The following is a 16,751-nucleotide window of genomic DNA, read 5'->3' as shown; positions in this document are numbered from 1 at the left end:
GACCCATTGCAACAATGAGATGTACAAGTCGTTATGTCGAAAAACGAACTTTACAACTTTGGTGGGGAGGGGAAGGATGGGGGGAGGGGAGGGAGAATGGGAAGGGAAACAAAAAGGAGGCAACAATGTTTGATAAGAAATGTACTTGTTACCTTGCCCATGTAATTGTAACTCCTCTGTACGGTATTCTCACAATAAAAAATAAAAAAATAAAAACTAAGGGAAAAAAAACCCTAAATGTTTATCAGCCTGCCACCCATCATACTGAAGGATCCTCTTGCATAAGTGTGGCATCCTTACTTACAATGCCATCAAAGTAAGGCAGAGAGTCCTAGCCTCCTTTCCCACATGGAGGCCATTGCCCTTGTTCGAACAAGAAGGGACTTAATTCCATCAAATGGTTGACTCTATACAAATGACCTTAAGTTTAACAAAATAGAGCAGTTTCTGTTTATTACATCACCCCAAAGTAATACTAGCAAACATCGTATTTGTTAGCAATCATTGCCTTGTGGATAGGGAGATGGGCCATTTCCTCCGGACCACATGGCGGGTGATCGATGTGAGAGCGGAGCTCAGAGCGGGGAACAGGCCTGTGCTCCCACAGACCTGAGCCTCGCCACCCGACTGCATGGCCTCTTTGTGGATCTTAAAGGAGCATATGTAAATGCTGGCTGGAGGGCTGCCCTCTGACTTGCAGCAAAATATTTAGAAGTTGTCCTCTGACAACTGCAGGTGGATGTAGCAAGCTGCTTCTCCCAGAGTGATTCGGCACACCGCACAAAGCGAAGCCTGCCGTCTGCATTCCTTTCTGGAAACCAGTCTGGTCAACAGATGTTGTTAAGGCTTTTAGGCTTCTTTTTTTTTTTTTTAATCAACATTGACGTGCAAAGTTATTAAAGAAGAGAAATGCCGTGCTACAAGTATTAATACACACTAATCGTGAAATCATAAAGGAACTTTGAGGGCCGCCCACACCAATCATGATGAGGGCTGATTTTGCTTACAGGTATGAAACGGATCATCCTTTGACTCTATTCAGTAATTCATTTTGGCATTTTACTACAATTTCCTAGCCAAAATCAGGACCGATTGCATTCTGGGCCTCCTCCTAATCAACCTCCTGGAACATGAATTAAAGCTAATTGTTTTCACTCTGTGCAGCTGAAGAGCGTAAGGAGCTTGGCCCTCAGCTGTTCCCTCTGGTGCTCCACAGGCGCGGCGTCTCCAGCATTGCCCTGGGTTCCTAATCCACCCCTGGCATCGCCCTGTTCTTCCAGGATGCCACCTCCACATTCTGTCTGTATCTACCTGTCCCTGCTTTGGGGGTACACATGTACGTGAACTGTCAGTAGGAATGCAGGCAAAGGCATGAATGCGGGAGATGTCTCTACAATACAATGTATGGGCCATAAAGCACTGTCACAAAGAGTGTCCATACATTGTTATTCCATTCCTAAACCATTTTGCCACATTAAACATACCTGCAGGGGGGACAGCATGGGAGCAGGAAGGAGGCCACCGTGAAGGTCGGGGAGGGGCAAGCGGCCAGAAGGCCTCTTGTTCCCCAGCCTTACCTGATGTCTGTGCATGTGATGCAGCTGATGTCCCGACTGTTGGTGGTGATCAGGTTCAAAGCCACTGACGTGTCCTCGTCGGAAGTCGGGTGGGCTCCACATTTAAAGAAAAACTCCTGAAAGCAAGAGAAACATGGCCTCAAACAATGGCCGTTTTTCCCTCTCCGCACACGGTGACAGTCAAGGATTTCTGTGGCAAGAGAGCAAGTGGTCATGCGGCGTGAGTTAAAGCAATCAGCAGCAGTCCTCTCAGAGAAAGAACACCTTTGTCGGCTGGAGCTGCTCAGCAGGCACCCCGGGCGGCCTAGAGTGAATCTAGAACTTTCTCTGCCGCAGGTCTGGAGGAGGAAGGGGGCTGGGGAGCCACACTGTGTGAGGTGAGCAACCCCAACACGGTGCAGGAGCACTCACGGCAGGGAGGCGTGGGGGCAGGAGGCCAGAGTGTGGGGAGTTCAGCCTCCCAGAATTCCCGGAGGCCTGGCTCCCCCCACACACACCCCTGCGCACGTGTTCCCACGTGCCTTCCACCTTCTGGGGTCCTCCCCCAGCCACATCCTCCCCAGCCACGCTTACTTCAGCTTTACCACATAGAGGGTGCTCTCCTGATCACCATGCGGTTTACTTATTAAAAATTCCTTCCTGTTCTAAAGTCAGTGTGCATCCTCACACCCTTCCTTCCGCTCACAGACACAGCGCGTGTCAAGCTGGTTGCTGCTCTGCGTCCTGTGCAAACATCTCTATATATGCCACGGCGGTGGGTCACAGTGCTGCCTTTTCTGCTGGAGTGGTCACCCGTACGACGGGCACTGTAAGAGGTGAAGCCAGCGGCGGGCACGTGCTGCCAACCCCCTCAACACAGCCACCCAGCCAGCAGAGTGCTCCCCCCAAACCCCAGGCCTGGTGTCCCACTTCCACGGAAAGCTCCAGACAGAAAATGTTCACCGTTTCCAGCTCCGTGGGCCCTGGGGGCTAAGCCACCAGCGATGCGAGCGGCACGGGGCACAAACGCACCTGATAAAACTTTATTTACAAAATGAGCGGCAAGGGTGGATTCTGCTGAGAGCCAGCCAGTGTGGCAGGATGGGGAATCTGTGGAATGCCTTATTCGGGTTTGTACCCCGACCCCGTCTGGCATCTGGCTGGGGGTGAGAAATGGCTTCTACAACGAGGAATTAGAATATTCCTCTGACAGATGCCACCTGTCGGAAGCCCACTTGATTCGTCCTCTCCTCGTGGAAGCCTGACTAGGCCCGTCCTCCATCAGCCGGGTGAGACCGGCAGCCAGGCCTGCTCTCCTCCACTGCTGGGCCCACCCTGGACAGCTGGCCCACCTCCAGATTTTCCCAAATTCTGGGAGTGCTCAAGGATTTTTCATGTCTTGCTTCTTACCAGCTGCAGGGCGATGGGGGTACGACCAGGCTGAGCACCTCTGAACCCCTCCGTTACACCAACGTCCATGGCAGGGTGAGTAAGACTCACAAACACGAGTCAGCCGGCACCTGCTGCCCTCCAGGGCAGGTGTCTCTGTCAACCCTCCTCCCGCAAGCCCGCGCCCAGGTGCGGCCCGTTGACCCTCTTCCTAGATGCACCAGCCTGTCCAGGCTACGCTTCCCTACAGCAGCATGGAAACTGCATCCTGGCTGGCGTGGGGATCGGGCGTGGCTCTTTTTCTGAACCTGACACACCAGCTTTTTCAATCACCCTTTGGAAAGGCTGCAGATCCTTTGAGGGCCGGCTCCGGGGTGTTGAGACGATTTAAGATACTTCGTGACTGACTCTTAGGAAACATACTGAGCTAAAATTGTCTCCTGCAGACGTGTAAAAGGTCTTCATTGGGAACAAAAAGTCATCCCTCCAAAACTGCTGAGCTGGCAGCCCCATTGGAAACAGGTTTCACATAAAGATAGAAAGATGGGACGTATTTGTATTTTTCTTAACTTGAAGGAACCTGCTGGTAGATGTTCAGCTAACAAGTCACATATTGTTTTAACAGCAGATAAAAGGCAGCCAGATAAGAACCTAAGCATTTTTTCACTGGGGATGGATGTATATGGTGCTGTAAGAAGTTACAGATATCTGGAAAATTCTAGTAATTCATACAGTGGGATTAAACTAACATACAGAATGTTAACTATACTAAAATGTCTGGTCATCAGTGAACTTCAGTGCTTTCTTCACTGTTTCCTCTGGTTTTCTTTCTTTTGGTGGCATTGGGTTTGAACTCAGGGCCTTGCGTTTGCTGGCAAGCACTCTGCTGTGAAATCACAATTCCAGTTATTTTTGAGATCAGGTCTTGCTTCCTGGATGGATATGTGTCTGGGCCACAGTTCACTTTTTTCAGGCTTCCCATCAAAGCTGGAATGACAGTTGTAGTCAGCTTCTTCCAGTGAGGTGGGATCGCATGGACTTCTCTGCCCCGGTGGCCTGGAACCTTGGTCTTTCCAATCTCAGCCTCCTCCGCAGCTGGGATGACAGACGTGAGCCGCAGGCACATGGCTTATGAAAGGCCTTTTCATGCCATTTGTAGAAGAACTGTCAAGAGCTATGTAGGATCTGCGTTTTTTCCCAGCTTGCAAGCTCAGCCTTGGACGCTCACAGAGGATGGGAGACCTTGGGTCCAGGATAAGGCGCTGTCCAAGTCAGCACAGGCAGAAGCAGGAGCGTTTGTTCTGACCCTGTGGGAACACAGACGTGAGCGACGCACAGCCCAGGGCCTGGACTGAACTTCGTAAGAAGGTGCGTGACTGTGACACTGGATAACACTAGAGGCAGGAGCTCTCCCTTCCAAAGTCATTAGCGCCTCCTTCCTGAGATGAGCAGAAACAGATACTATGAACTGTCCCCTCTCCATCCTACTAAGGTCTTGGCTTCAAGAGCGATTCCTTAGCAAATCTACAAACAGTGAGACTTCCCACAATAAAGCCAAACACACACGAAGCGAGGAGGTTTTCCAGGACTTCTGTTCAGGACTCTCTGGGTTCCTCGCGAAGCCTGCTGGTGAGCATTTTCTCCCAGGCAGGTGCAGGGTTCCTCAGAAGCAATTATCTGCAAAAATCGACTTTTAAGAAAATCAAGGAATCCAGAGCCAGGGGATCATCCAGCCAGAGTCCACACAGGTCCAGCAGAAAGCCCGGGCCTCTGGGAACTCTTGGACCCAAAAGTGGTTCAAGAAACAGCTCAGGTGGGACTGGGGGGGAGGGGCCACAGTAGGCCCAAGGGCCGGGCTGCCTAGAGGCGCTGCTCCATTCCAGTAGACACGGGGGTCCGGCAGTAGACACGGGGGTCCGGCAGCAATGTTACCTCGGGTCACCATGGAGGGAGTGCTGGGAGAGAAAGGTCCAGCAAGAAGTCAGCGCTCCATTCCGGGGAGGCCCATGCAGAATCCTCACGTGCCACTCCTAGGTGGTGATAACATTTGGATTGTCCTCCATGAAGAAAAGGGAGTGCTCCTGCATTGCCCTGCAAGTGAGGCCAACCACACAGAATATCCAGGGTCTGTGCACGCTGACTTTGAACTCAGGGACACCTGTCCGAAGATTATGCACTCAATTTCCAGTGAGTTTAACCGGAGAGACAAGGACATGCCATTGCCCATGAGATCAGTGAGCACTAAGCCCCATCAGATACAGCAAAGAGGATCTCACAGTCACCTGCCACACAAATCAATCTGAAAGCCTCCCACAGACCTGGACATCCTGGCCCTACCCCAGGGCAGCAAGCTTGCCACAGCTCCTCCCTGCTGACTCACCCTCGGAAACACCCAACCCTTAAAGCTATCCACCCACCCACCTACCTACCTACCTATCTATCTATCTATCTATCTAGATATCTATCTATCAATCATGTATGCATATATCATCTATCATGTATGTATATATCATTTATCATGTGTATATCATATGTATGTATCTCTCAAGTATGTATTTATCATCTATCATGTATGTATGTATTCATGCTTTTTGTCTATCTATCTATCTATCTATCTATCTATCTATCTATCTATCTATCAATCTATCTATCTGTGCTGGGATAGAACCTAGGGGCTCAGGCATGCTAGGCGAATGCTCTACCACTGAGCTATATCTTTAACTCTGTTTTCAATATTATTTTCCATTAAGAAGTTTCATCATCCATGTTAATATTAAAGTGTTAACGTTACCCAAGTTAAAACGCGTTCAATAAAGCATCACTACAGCCCCTCTGCTGAGCGGGAAGCTGCAGAGCCTGGCGCTGCAGGGATAAACTCTGGAAGTCATCATCGCAGTTTCAGAATACCTACACCTTGCTAGATTCATACTTTGTTAATTTAGCAAAGCCAGCTTCAAAAGTAGGTTGCACCTAGATTAACAAACAAAAAGTTAATGAGTTTGCCATCATGCTCTACAGCCGCCATGTTCTATAGTCGTCATGTTCTAGAGTAAGTTTGCTTTCTCTTAGCAGGATGTGGACGAGCCTCTCGATGATCTGAAAAGAAGAAAACCAATTTGTTTCTACACAAAGGGGACACAGTCTGTCACACTGTGAGGGTCCCGGCCGCCGCGCTCCTCACCCACTGCCGAACCCTGGAGGGCCGAGCTGTATCTCCCAAGCTTTCCAGTCAGGACACACGCATGTGCGCTCCCCACGTGCACACGTACCTGCACCCTCCCCCACACCTGTGCAGGTACCCCACCTGCATGCACACCGGCCCTAACAAAGCCAGACTTCCAATCTGCATGACCGGCCTTCAGCGGCTGCCAGTCCACACCGTGGCCATGGTTCCTTCCCGCGTCTGGCGGCACGGCCTGCCGTCCGTGTTTCAGTACTATTACTGTGACATTTCAAATGTGGCTCTAAAGTTAGATTTTATTACCAAGCAGTTAAAGGTGCTCAACACACAATAAAAAACCTTTTATAAACCCTATAATCCAAGGGACTTGGAAGATGCAGAGCTCCCCCCCCAGATAATCAGCCCTGAAGTTTACGTATGGTGAGGTCTGAGACGAACCAGCCTGAGATGAAGGCGCATGCCGTTTTCATGCCTTTACTTACTCACTTAGTGCGAACATTCATATTTCCATCCCAAATTTCTCATTAAAAACATGATAGAGTATAGACACTCGTGGGAATGCTTCAGAGTTGAAACACACCAATTACATAATCTGGCTAAAATGTAAAAATTTCTAAATTCAAAATGCCTCTTGGTCTCCAAAGCAATAAATAAATGATTATGGTTCTGAAATATAAATTGTCTAAAATTTCCGCTAAATAGCCTAATGACCCTTAGGGTACCATATACAGTACTTATTTTGGTTATTAATACCACTTTTAGTTCAGCCCAAACGAAAAGACTCAGTATTGCTGAAATTTGTATATAACTAAATCCACATAGACTTACTACAGTTACCCTTAATGTCAAATACAATGAAATGTTCTTGGGATTTATTCCTCTAAGAATAATTTTTGTTTCAAAACCAATTTCAAAACAAAGCTAAAAATCCAATAGCCCTTATCTTTCCTTCCTGGGTTGGCACTCTAAGTTCTAGAGTTTCTTTGACCAGAAGTCTATTATAGATGAAATGTCCATCAGCCATAATTTGGCATGTTTTACCCAAAGAATAAAATGGGGACTAATAAAGATGTTTAAAAGTGACTTCTGAAGGGCAGTGTACCATTATTGACCTTCACAAAGTGCATTAGTAGATGACTTTATAGAGTTGGCTTTGCTCAGACAAAATGGAAGTCCTCATACACTGCTCCAGGTAATTGCTAAAGTACATTTAGATGGCTGTACTCCAACCCCAGGCACTGTGGCCAGTCAACCAGGATACCACCCTGCCCTCCCAGGTAACCACAGGGAGACACCTGCCCCAGAATGAAGCCACTGCTCAGATGAAAAAGAAACAGAAGCAGAAATAGGGAGAGAACTGAATGCAATGATTGGTACCCTGGCCCAGCATGCTTAACCAGTTAGCTTAGTCACCTTTACCCTCAGTTATAATCCTTCTTCCAGGCTTATTTTTTCCCAGTGTTTGCCTCCTGCCTTATTGCTCTAGCTAGGCATTCTAATATGAAATTGAAGAAGAGTAGTGAGAGAGGACTTCCTTGTCTCATTCCTGAATTTAGAGGAAATGGCTTTAGCTTTTCACCAACTGGGCATTTACCCAAATGACCACAAACAAGGCCATACTAAGGCTACCAGCACAACTATGTTTACTGCAGCATCATTTACCATAGCTAAAATATGGAACCAAGCCAGATGCTCCTCAGTAGATGAATGGATCAAGAAACTGTGATATGTGTGTGTGCGTGTGGAAAAAATCATATTAAGTGAAGTAAGCCAGACCCAAAGAAACACAGATCCCATGGTTTTCCTTATTTGCAATAAATGACATATGTCTAGGATAATCTTAGCGGATGAGCAAAATAGCTCAATAGCTACGTACATGTGACCATATAAGATAATGCTAGGCATCATCTTATTTCCAAGACATGGACATGAGATTTTTCTTTGTTGTTGTTGTTTTTACGATATCATTTCTTGTTTCTTTTGTATGTTCTTCCCCTGTTGTCACTGTATTTGATTTTTGGTACCTGGTATTGCATATACGTTTACCTGAATTAGGGAAGGGAAGGGGAACAACAGAATGGTGAGAAAAAACAAGGGGAGAACCAAAGTAACAGCGAAATTCACAAGTCAGTATGTTGAAAATGATCTGTACAACTTGGGGAGGGTATTGGGAGAGAGAAAGTAGGAGAAAAATGAGGGAAGGTGTAACATATTTGATAAGAAATGTACTGATTACCTTACTTATATAACTGTAGCCCCTCTGTACATCACCCTGATAATTAAAAACAAAAATAAATTAGTGTGGCATGGACTTCTCCTGGGCCCTGGAGGCTGGCAATGCACAGAGGCAAGGAGAGCCGGGAAGGGAGACGTTGCCCTGAATGGAAGGATGCCTGTGAGCTACGGTGCAGGTGACTAAGCACTGAGCCCATGGGCAGGAAAAGAATAAGCCCAGCAGGGGTGGGAGCTGCTCACATTGCTCTAGAAGGCAGTTTCGCATTCAGTTAAGGTTCACCAGGTGGAAAGATGGAGAAAGCAATGGCAGAATCAAAAGTGAACAAAAATGTTGAATTTGTAAGTTTTACATTAGGGGCACTAGGAGGTTGAGTGACCCCCAAAGGCTCAGGTATTAGACGTGGTCCCCAGGGACAGTACGGGGAGCTGGTGGAATCTAGGCGGTGGGGTCTGGCGGGAGGTCCGCAGTCACTGGGGCACACCCGCGCAGGGGATTGTGGGACTCCAGCTCCTTCCTTCTCCTCGTTTGCAGATTTCCTGATTTCATCTAGCGCACGCCACACCTGTACCCCTAGTCTGCTCAGTCAGTCCAGGACAAGAACCCCTGAACCATGAAACAAGACAAATCCTTTCTCTTTGTGAGTTAGTTATCTCCTGCATTTTGTCATCGTGGTGGGAAGCTAACACACCTGGAATTACTGGTCATTCCAGGAGAATGTGGATCTGGATGACCTGCAATGCAGAGACTGATGATCAACTGATGTGCTGCTACAGTGTGGTTCCAGCTTTTAGATTTTCACTCCTATTCTGAAGAGGTCTGAGCATGGTCAATTTGGTGTAACCTCCACGTGATTACAGTTACTTACATGATGCTACCTGTTTTGCAGATAAATCAAGCATATCTCTGCTTTCAGTTTTGTAGACCAGCCAGACTACAAAAAGGTAATTTCTATTCTCCATGCTGTTCTTTATTTCCTTTAGAAGCCCAGGGTTTCGCATGCTCTCATGTCATGCCAGCTCGAAGAACACAGCAGCACCCACAACACTTGCTAGCTTCATGTCCGGGCACAGCTTTCCAGCTCTGCTCTCCAATAAATAAAAATATGATGGTAAAATATTGTGTCTTTCTGAAACACATTGTTTCTTTTTGTAATCTCCCATCACCGATTCTGTTTGTTATATCATTTGACCTCCAGGGGAGGGTATGTAAACAGATATCTATGAGCTAATAATCATTTACAAGAACCAAGAACACAGGTCATAGTTTTGAAAATTTACTATGATTCACCATCCCTAGATGAGTTATTATGTTCTGAGCATTTTTCTGGCAGTCTCTACAAGTTGGCCATTACTTCATATTAATTTCTGAATGTGCAAAGAAATAAAATCCCTGTATTCTCATCAACAATGGCAAATAACACCAAAGAGGTGTTTGATCATATTATACTTCTAGTGAATTATTTCCCAGCCCAACGAGGCTTGTCCTGAACACAGCCCTGAAAGGCTTCCCAGCCCTCTCTCTCACCCTCTTCCCCTGCCCAGGCTGGCCACGAGGCCCTGTGTCTCAGAAGAGATGTGCTCTTCTTGCCTTGGACTCCTTGCCCCATGGCTTCCCTGTGGCGAGGTACATGTTCCTCCTCTCATTCCGCTTTTCTGACCTCCAAGTGTCCTTCAGGTCTCAGCCTCACTAGCTCTTCCACAACCCATGGCCCTTTCTCTGGAGAACTAAGTGCATAGGTGCCAACTGGGTAGGAAATGAACTCATCCAGCTGTGTGATGGATTGGAATGGAAGATTCTGGAGAGCTCCCTTGGCTGGGCGGTCACAGCTGGAAAAGCTGGGCTTCCGCAAATCCAGCTCGCAGCGGGTCCTGCGCGTGGGAATTGAGCAGCACTCTCTGTTCTTTCCCTTGGTGGGCACCGTCCTCTCAACTTCCAAGGCCGGTTTCTTGGACATGTTACGGGACACACTGTGCTGCTGCCTTGGAAATCAGGCCCGCTCCCGGGACCGAGTGCTGGATAGTGATGATGTGACTCCCTCCCAGCCACCTGGTAGCGAATGATGGCACAACATTTCTCGCACAGCCAGTGGCTGAGTAATATGGAACTATGACTTCTGAATGCCCAGTTTGGGCACATACAGAATGAGAGAAACATACCTTTTGGTAGCAATAATTCACAAAAATGATAATATAATGTGTTTTGAGCTACAAGCAAAGAGAAATATTGAGCAATAATAAAAACACCTTAGCTTTAAAACACTTTAAATGACTCTAGACTTGGAATCTAAACCTTTTTTCCCCTCTAAAGTCCTGGTTTCTTTGGCAAATAGAAATTTCAAGCTTCTTTTTATTCCTGTTTCTTTTACTGCAGGCAGAACAAGCAACTATAAACACTGCACTCCAGACCAAACCAGGCACATGCGAGAACTTCAACAACCTGACTCTCAAATTCGCGGCATTTACTTTATTTCTTCAAGAGAAAAGAAAGTATAATTTATAAGTTTATCTATGCAAATTTAGGAAAACTAAATTAAATAAACTAGAGAATAAATACTACAATGAGAATTTTTTTAACTGTATTTTTTTTCGACTTTTCTTTCTTGGTACTGGGGATAGAACCCAGGACGTTGCACTTGGTAAGTAAGCGCTTTGCCACTGAGCTACATCCCAACCCTACAATGAGAATTTTTAAAAACATGCTCATATAACCAATTACAAATGGAAGAACTGATATTCATTCTCTTTATGTAAGAGATATTCTCTTTGATTAGGTAGAGATAGGTATGTTACATATATATGTATATGTGTATATATATGCATATATATACACATATACATATATATGTATATATGTATACACATGTGAATATTTGAGGGTAGGCTTTACATGTACTTTTATATGCACATATTTGTATTTATTTTCCATTGGTTAGTTTGAGTCAAATAGATTAATAGTACATCTGGGCTTTGTAAAATGATAAATGAGAGAAACATTAATGCTTTTCAATCATGTGGGTGCCATTACAATAATCTATTTTTCTATCCCAATTTCTTTTGAGGAATGTATTCTGGGGGGAAAAAGACAAAGGATAATTTCAGCTCTGAGAGACCACACAGAATCCAGTGAGAAGGGACATACAAGTGAGGAAACTGAAGTGAGCGCTCTCCCTTTGCCCAGCCTGGCTTCAAAGCCTGCCATTACCCAACCTGCGATTCATATTAGAAAGAGCAAGCAGTCCTCCATGTTTTCATGGGAGGGCCGTCTACCAAACAGCCGCATGCCAGGGCCAGGAAGTACCCGCCTGGCCTCTGCCCAGGAAAGACTGGGGAGAAGGCAACTCTTCCTGTCGGAAGGGTTGCTTTATTTTTGATCCAACGGCAGTTCTTAAGGAAGCATAACAAGAACACAATAAAGTATGTCAATCAAGGAAAGATGTACTTTGAGAATAAAATTTAAGGATTTCAAAAGAGAAAGCCAAAGAACAAAGGCAGAGGAGATAAAATGAAACTCATGAGTGCAGAGCTCAGAGCCATCACGTGGGACAGGATATCAACATGCAAATCCTAACGGAGAAAAGCAGACTCACAGAAATAGCAGATAATGTCTGCTGCAAGCTAACGTGTGAGCCTTTCTCAACTTGCCCCCAAAGTACAAATCATAGGGTAAGATAGAGTAATTCATATGAAGAAACTTTAAAAGGTTAAAAAGGCTATCAAAAAGGTAAATAATATGTCAATATGAAAAATGATAGAAAAATTAAAAAATAAACTATGACACTTTAAAACCAATATGGTATTAAAATATGAGCAAGCCTTAAATATCGTACTGCTGTGGTCGATACTATTCTAGATGTCAAGGATACAGTACCAAACAGAACAGTGCCAATACTTATTCTAGGATAGGAAAGCAATAAACAGCAAAATGATGCATTTCCAGGCAGGGATGATTGCTCGAAGAAAATCCAGTAAGAGCCAAGAGGCTTCATCCTTACACATTCTTCAACTTAATTCCTGCACCAAGAAGCAAGAAGGGTTCTAGGCTACCATGCTACTTGGACACCCATATCACTTGATCAAAGTTAGAATCTATTCTTAATAACACCTTAGGAAAAACATGAAGCATTGAGCCCAGTAAAGTGGCTCAACTTTGTTTGCAACTTGGGAGACAGAGCAGGGGGATCCTGGTTTGAGGCCAGCCTGAGCAAAAAGAAGTTTGCAGGAATACATGTCAACTCATGGCTGGGCACAGTAGCAGCTAGGTACCTGTTATACTACATGGGCCAGGGCAGCGGTATACAACTGTCAGCCCCCCTGGCGCATCTAGGATCACAGCCCAGGCTGGCCTGGGTGTAGAGCAAGACCTGGCCTCAAGAAAAAGCTAATGTTGGGGTTAGAAGTTTAGCCCAGCGGAAGGGCGCCCACCCGGCACACACAAGGCCCTGGGTTCGGTCCTCAGCCCTGGAAAAAAGAAAAAAGAAAAAAGAAAAAGCTAATGTTACTGGGTGCCAATGGCTCATACCTGTCATCCTAGCTACTCGGGAGGCTGAGATCTGAGGATCGTGGTTCAAAGCCAGCCAGGGCAGGAAAGTCCATGAGACTCTTATCTCCAATAAACCACCAGAAAACCAGAAGTGGCGCTATGGCTCAAGTGGTAGAATGCTAGCCTTGAGCTGAAGAGCTGAGGGACAGCGCCCAGGCCCAGAGTTCAAGCCCAATGACCAATAAAAAAGAAAAAAAGAAAAAGCAAATGTCAATAGGAGCTGCAGGCATGGCTCAAGGGACAGAGCACTTGCTCTGCAAGGGTGAGGCCCTGAGTTTAACCCTCGCAGCCTTCCCCAAATCAGCAGTCAACTCCATTAAGCATGGTTCCAGAAAGTTCTACAAAACTTAATGAAGTCTTGTCCCAATTATTACAATAATCAGACACTAAATAAAAATACCACAATGGCACTCTCCATTGCTGTATAAGAAACAGAACACACATTATTAGTGTGAAAAATGATCAGTTTAATGTTGCATGCCAATGACATTATGGCACACCTAAAAAAATCAAAAGTTTAATGAGAAGCCATGATAATTAATGAAAAATTTAAGTAGTTGTATGAAAATTGTATCACAAAAATTGTTTTTTATAAATTCTAAAATACAGTTCAAAATAGAAGAGAAAAAATACTTAGTATTAACAATAGTTATAAAATGCTCAATAAGCTCACCGACGAAGATGGCGACGGGGCAGTAGGGAAACGCCACAGCTCTCTCCAACCAAAAAGAGAGTTCGAGTTCCAACGCTTAATCTCCCCAAGAGACCGACAACAACAAAAAGACGAACACTCAGAGAAAAACCAGAGGCGGAGAATAACAAAAAAGAAAGAGGAAAAGAATTTCAAAACAGAAAAAAGCGAAGACCCCTCCCCCAACCTTTACTGGCCGCGCGGCAGTGCGCCAAGCCGCCGGCCAGCCGGCCCGGCGGGGGCTGGGGGAGCCCCAGAGAAACAGCAGAGACACAGGGGGCCGCTTTCAGAACATCAGGTACTGGTTTGCAGAACAGCAGATCACCAGGAACAGAGAAACCTACCAGCCGGGAGTCTCCACGAGGATCCCACCCCCACCCCTCACTCTCCACCCGAGCAGAGAGGCTCCATCCCGCCAAAGTTGCTCGGCATCAGCAGAGTGACAAAAGGACCTGCGGCAGACCACCCGGCCCGCCGGATCACGATCGCAACGATCCAGCACTCTCCACCCGAGCAGAGAGGTTCCATCCCGCCAAAGCGGCTCGGCGCGACAAAGGGTCCTGTCTGCAGACCACCCGCCCGCCCGATCACGATCGCAACAACCCGGCGGGGTCACTTGGGCCCCAGAGGTACCGAGAAGAAGCTGCCTGAGCGTGGACACTCTTGACCCAACAGCTTCGACAGAGGCAGAGACAGAAAAGAATCACACAGAGCCACCACCGCCCAACCCAGCCCGGATTGCAACAACAACTGACGACCTACACCACACAGAAACAACCAGCTCCAGGGTGAGTACCCCACAGGGGAAGTGTATCCCTCAAGGGAGACCAGAGCTGGAGGGAATCCCCAGACCCTGACCTAGACTCCCTACCCCAGCACCCGGGCCACAGGACCCACTAAAACTGGGAACTGTTTGAGAGCTCCACCAGCCCGTGGAGCACACTCAGCTGGCCAGGCTAGAGCAAGAGCACCCCTGGAAGGGAGCTTAAATGCCCAAGCCAGGAACAGCGCCCCTGGGTCAAGACTACCAACAGTAGAAGAAATTTGAACTGTGTCCCCCAGGCTGTATAACCTAGGGGGTATACACATCAGCACAGGCCTAACAAGCGCGCTCCAGGCTGGGGCCGGAACCAAGCCCGGGGATCCGGCACCTGAACAACACAACCAACTCCTCCCAATTGAAGTAAAAAGCTGAGCATACGCCTCAACAGAGGGGAGAAAACCAGGAAACAACACTCCCCCGGGAAGCACGCCTGTGACAACAAAAGACCTGGAGGCCCAGGACAAGAGAAGCCCAAACCCCACCAAAACTCCACCCATATACCCTAGACTGGGAATTGGGCAACACAGGCTGCCAGCACCTGATAGTAAGCAGGAGCTCAGACTGTTAAGGCGGCTCAGCAATAGAGTGATAGTCTTGGATGTATGAGGCCCTGGATCTGATTCCTCAGCATCACAAAAGCAAAAAGGGTCAGAAGTGGTGCTGTGGCTCAAACGGTAGGGTGCCAGCCTTGAGCTGAAAAGCTGAGGGACAGCACCCAAACCTAGAGTTCAAGCCCACAACCAGCCCAAAACAAATAAACAAAAACACATCAGGAGCCCATAGCAGACTCCAGCATTTGGGAGAGTGCATCCAGAGCATCTGTTCTTCACAAGAGCACCCGTAGGAGCAAACACAAGCAGTCTAGGCTGCTCAACCCTTCCAAAGGCGGGAACTGTCAGCAATCTACAGCAGAGAGCTGAGAATCCTAAGTAAGTCAGAATAGCAGCTGGAAATAGGCTCCCAACAGAACCCAGATCAGGCACAGACTCTCTCTACCAACACAGAATCAGCAACCAAGCAAAGACAGACACACCAAAACAAAATTGAAGAGCAGTCTCCTGAACCTCCATGCGAAAATCACAGAGAAAAATCACAAGGTTTACTACCACCCAGGACAGCAAGCTCACCTCAAAAGCCAGCAGCCACACAGGGGAGAGCCCCAGTGGGAGCAAAGCAGGAATGGAAGACAAAGGCTACTTCCAAGGGTTGCTGGAGGCAATGACTCAAGAAATAAAGCGAGAAATTTATCAGAAATTGAAAGAGCACAAGGATGAACTATCCAAAGAGATACAGGGTATCAAACAAGAGATGCATGCAAAAATAGAAGCTGCACAAACCTCAATAAGAAGTGAGATAAACGCCAAATTAGAGGTAATGCATACCTCATTGAGAGGTGAGATCAGTACTCTGAGAACCAACATTGAATCCATAAAGGGATCCATTTCCTCCATGCAAACCACAATAGAAGCCACTGTCAACAGAGTGAATGAAATGGAAGGTCGAGTGTCAGATACAGAAGACAGAATATACCAACTGGACCAAAAAGTGACAGATATGGAAAAATTACTCAAATTAAACCAAAGGGATATTCAAGAGCAAGCAGATAATGCTAAAAAATTTAACCTTCGCATAATTGGAGTGGACGAAGGTGAGGAATTCCAGAGCAAGGGAATGCAACACCTATTTAACAAGATAATCAATGAAAATTTTCCCCACCTCAAAAACGACCATCTTAACTACATCACAAAAGCTTATCGAACACCCAACAAGCAAGACCCCAGGAGAAACACTTCTAGACACATTATAGTAAAAATGATAGATCTGAATAATAAGGAAACAATCCTGCATGCAGCAAAAATGAAGAAGGAGCTATACTACAAGGGGAAAAAAATAAGAATTACTGCAGATCTCTCCACACAAACAATGAATGCAAGAAAAGCCTGGGAAAGCACCATACGAGCCCTGAGAGCCAATAACTGCCAACCCAGACTGATCTACCCGGCAAAGCTAGCATTCACATTTGATGGAGAACTGAAAACTTTTAATAGCAAAGAAAAACTAAATGAATACATAAACATTAAGCCAGCATTACAAAGAATTCTAAGAGGGGGGACACAACCTGAAGAAAGCAGCCAGGAACTGGGGCCTGCCCCAAACAGGCATTACTCAAAGTCTAACTGAGCAAGCACAGGAGAAAAGGAAAAAAGAAAAACTTAGGAAAACGGAATGGCAGGGACAACAATGCATCTCTCTATACTTTCTCTTAATATAAATGGGCTGAATTCGCCAATTAAAAGAAAACGAACTGAGGACTGGATAAGAAAACAAGACCCATC

General features: G+C 46.4%; 1 protein-coding gene across 1 annotated transcript in view; it reads right to left on the bottom strand.

Moving 5' to 3' along the window:
* Positions 1-16,751, bottom strand: part of LOC138804086 (E3 ubiquitin-protein ligase parkin-like) — an 849,159-nt gene that overhangs the window by 280,834 nt on the left and 551,574 nt on the right. The window contains exon 6 of the mRNA XM_069988358.1: positions 1,578-1,693. Within this exon, the coding sequence (XP_069844459.1) occupies positions 1,578-1,693 (116 nt within the window). The remainder of the gene's footprint in view (positions 1-1,577; positions 1,694-16,751) is intronic.

The sequence above is a fragment of the Dipodomys merriami genome, unplaced genomic scaffold, assembly GCF_024711535.1.
Source record: "Dipodomys merriami isolate MVZ:Mamm:240054 unplaced genomic scaffold, mDipMer1.0.p SCAF_355, whole genome shotgun sequence".
In the NCBI taxonomy this organism is placed as follows: domain Eukaryota; kingdom Metazoa; phylum Chordata; class Mammalia; order Rodentia; family Heteromyidae; genus Dipodomys; species Dipodomys merriami.
The sequence above is the reverse complement of the archived record's forward strand: the minus strand, read 5'-3'. Positions and strand labels throughout refer to the sequence as shown.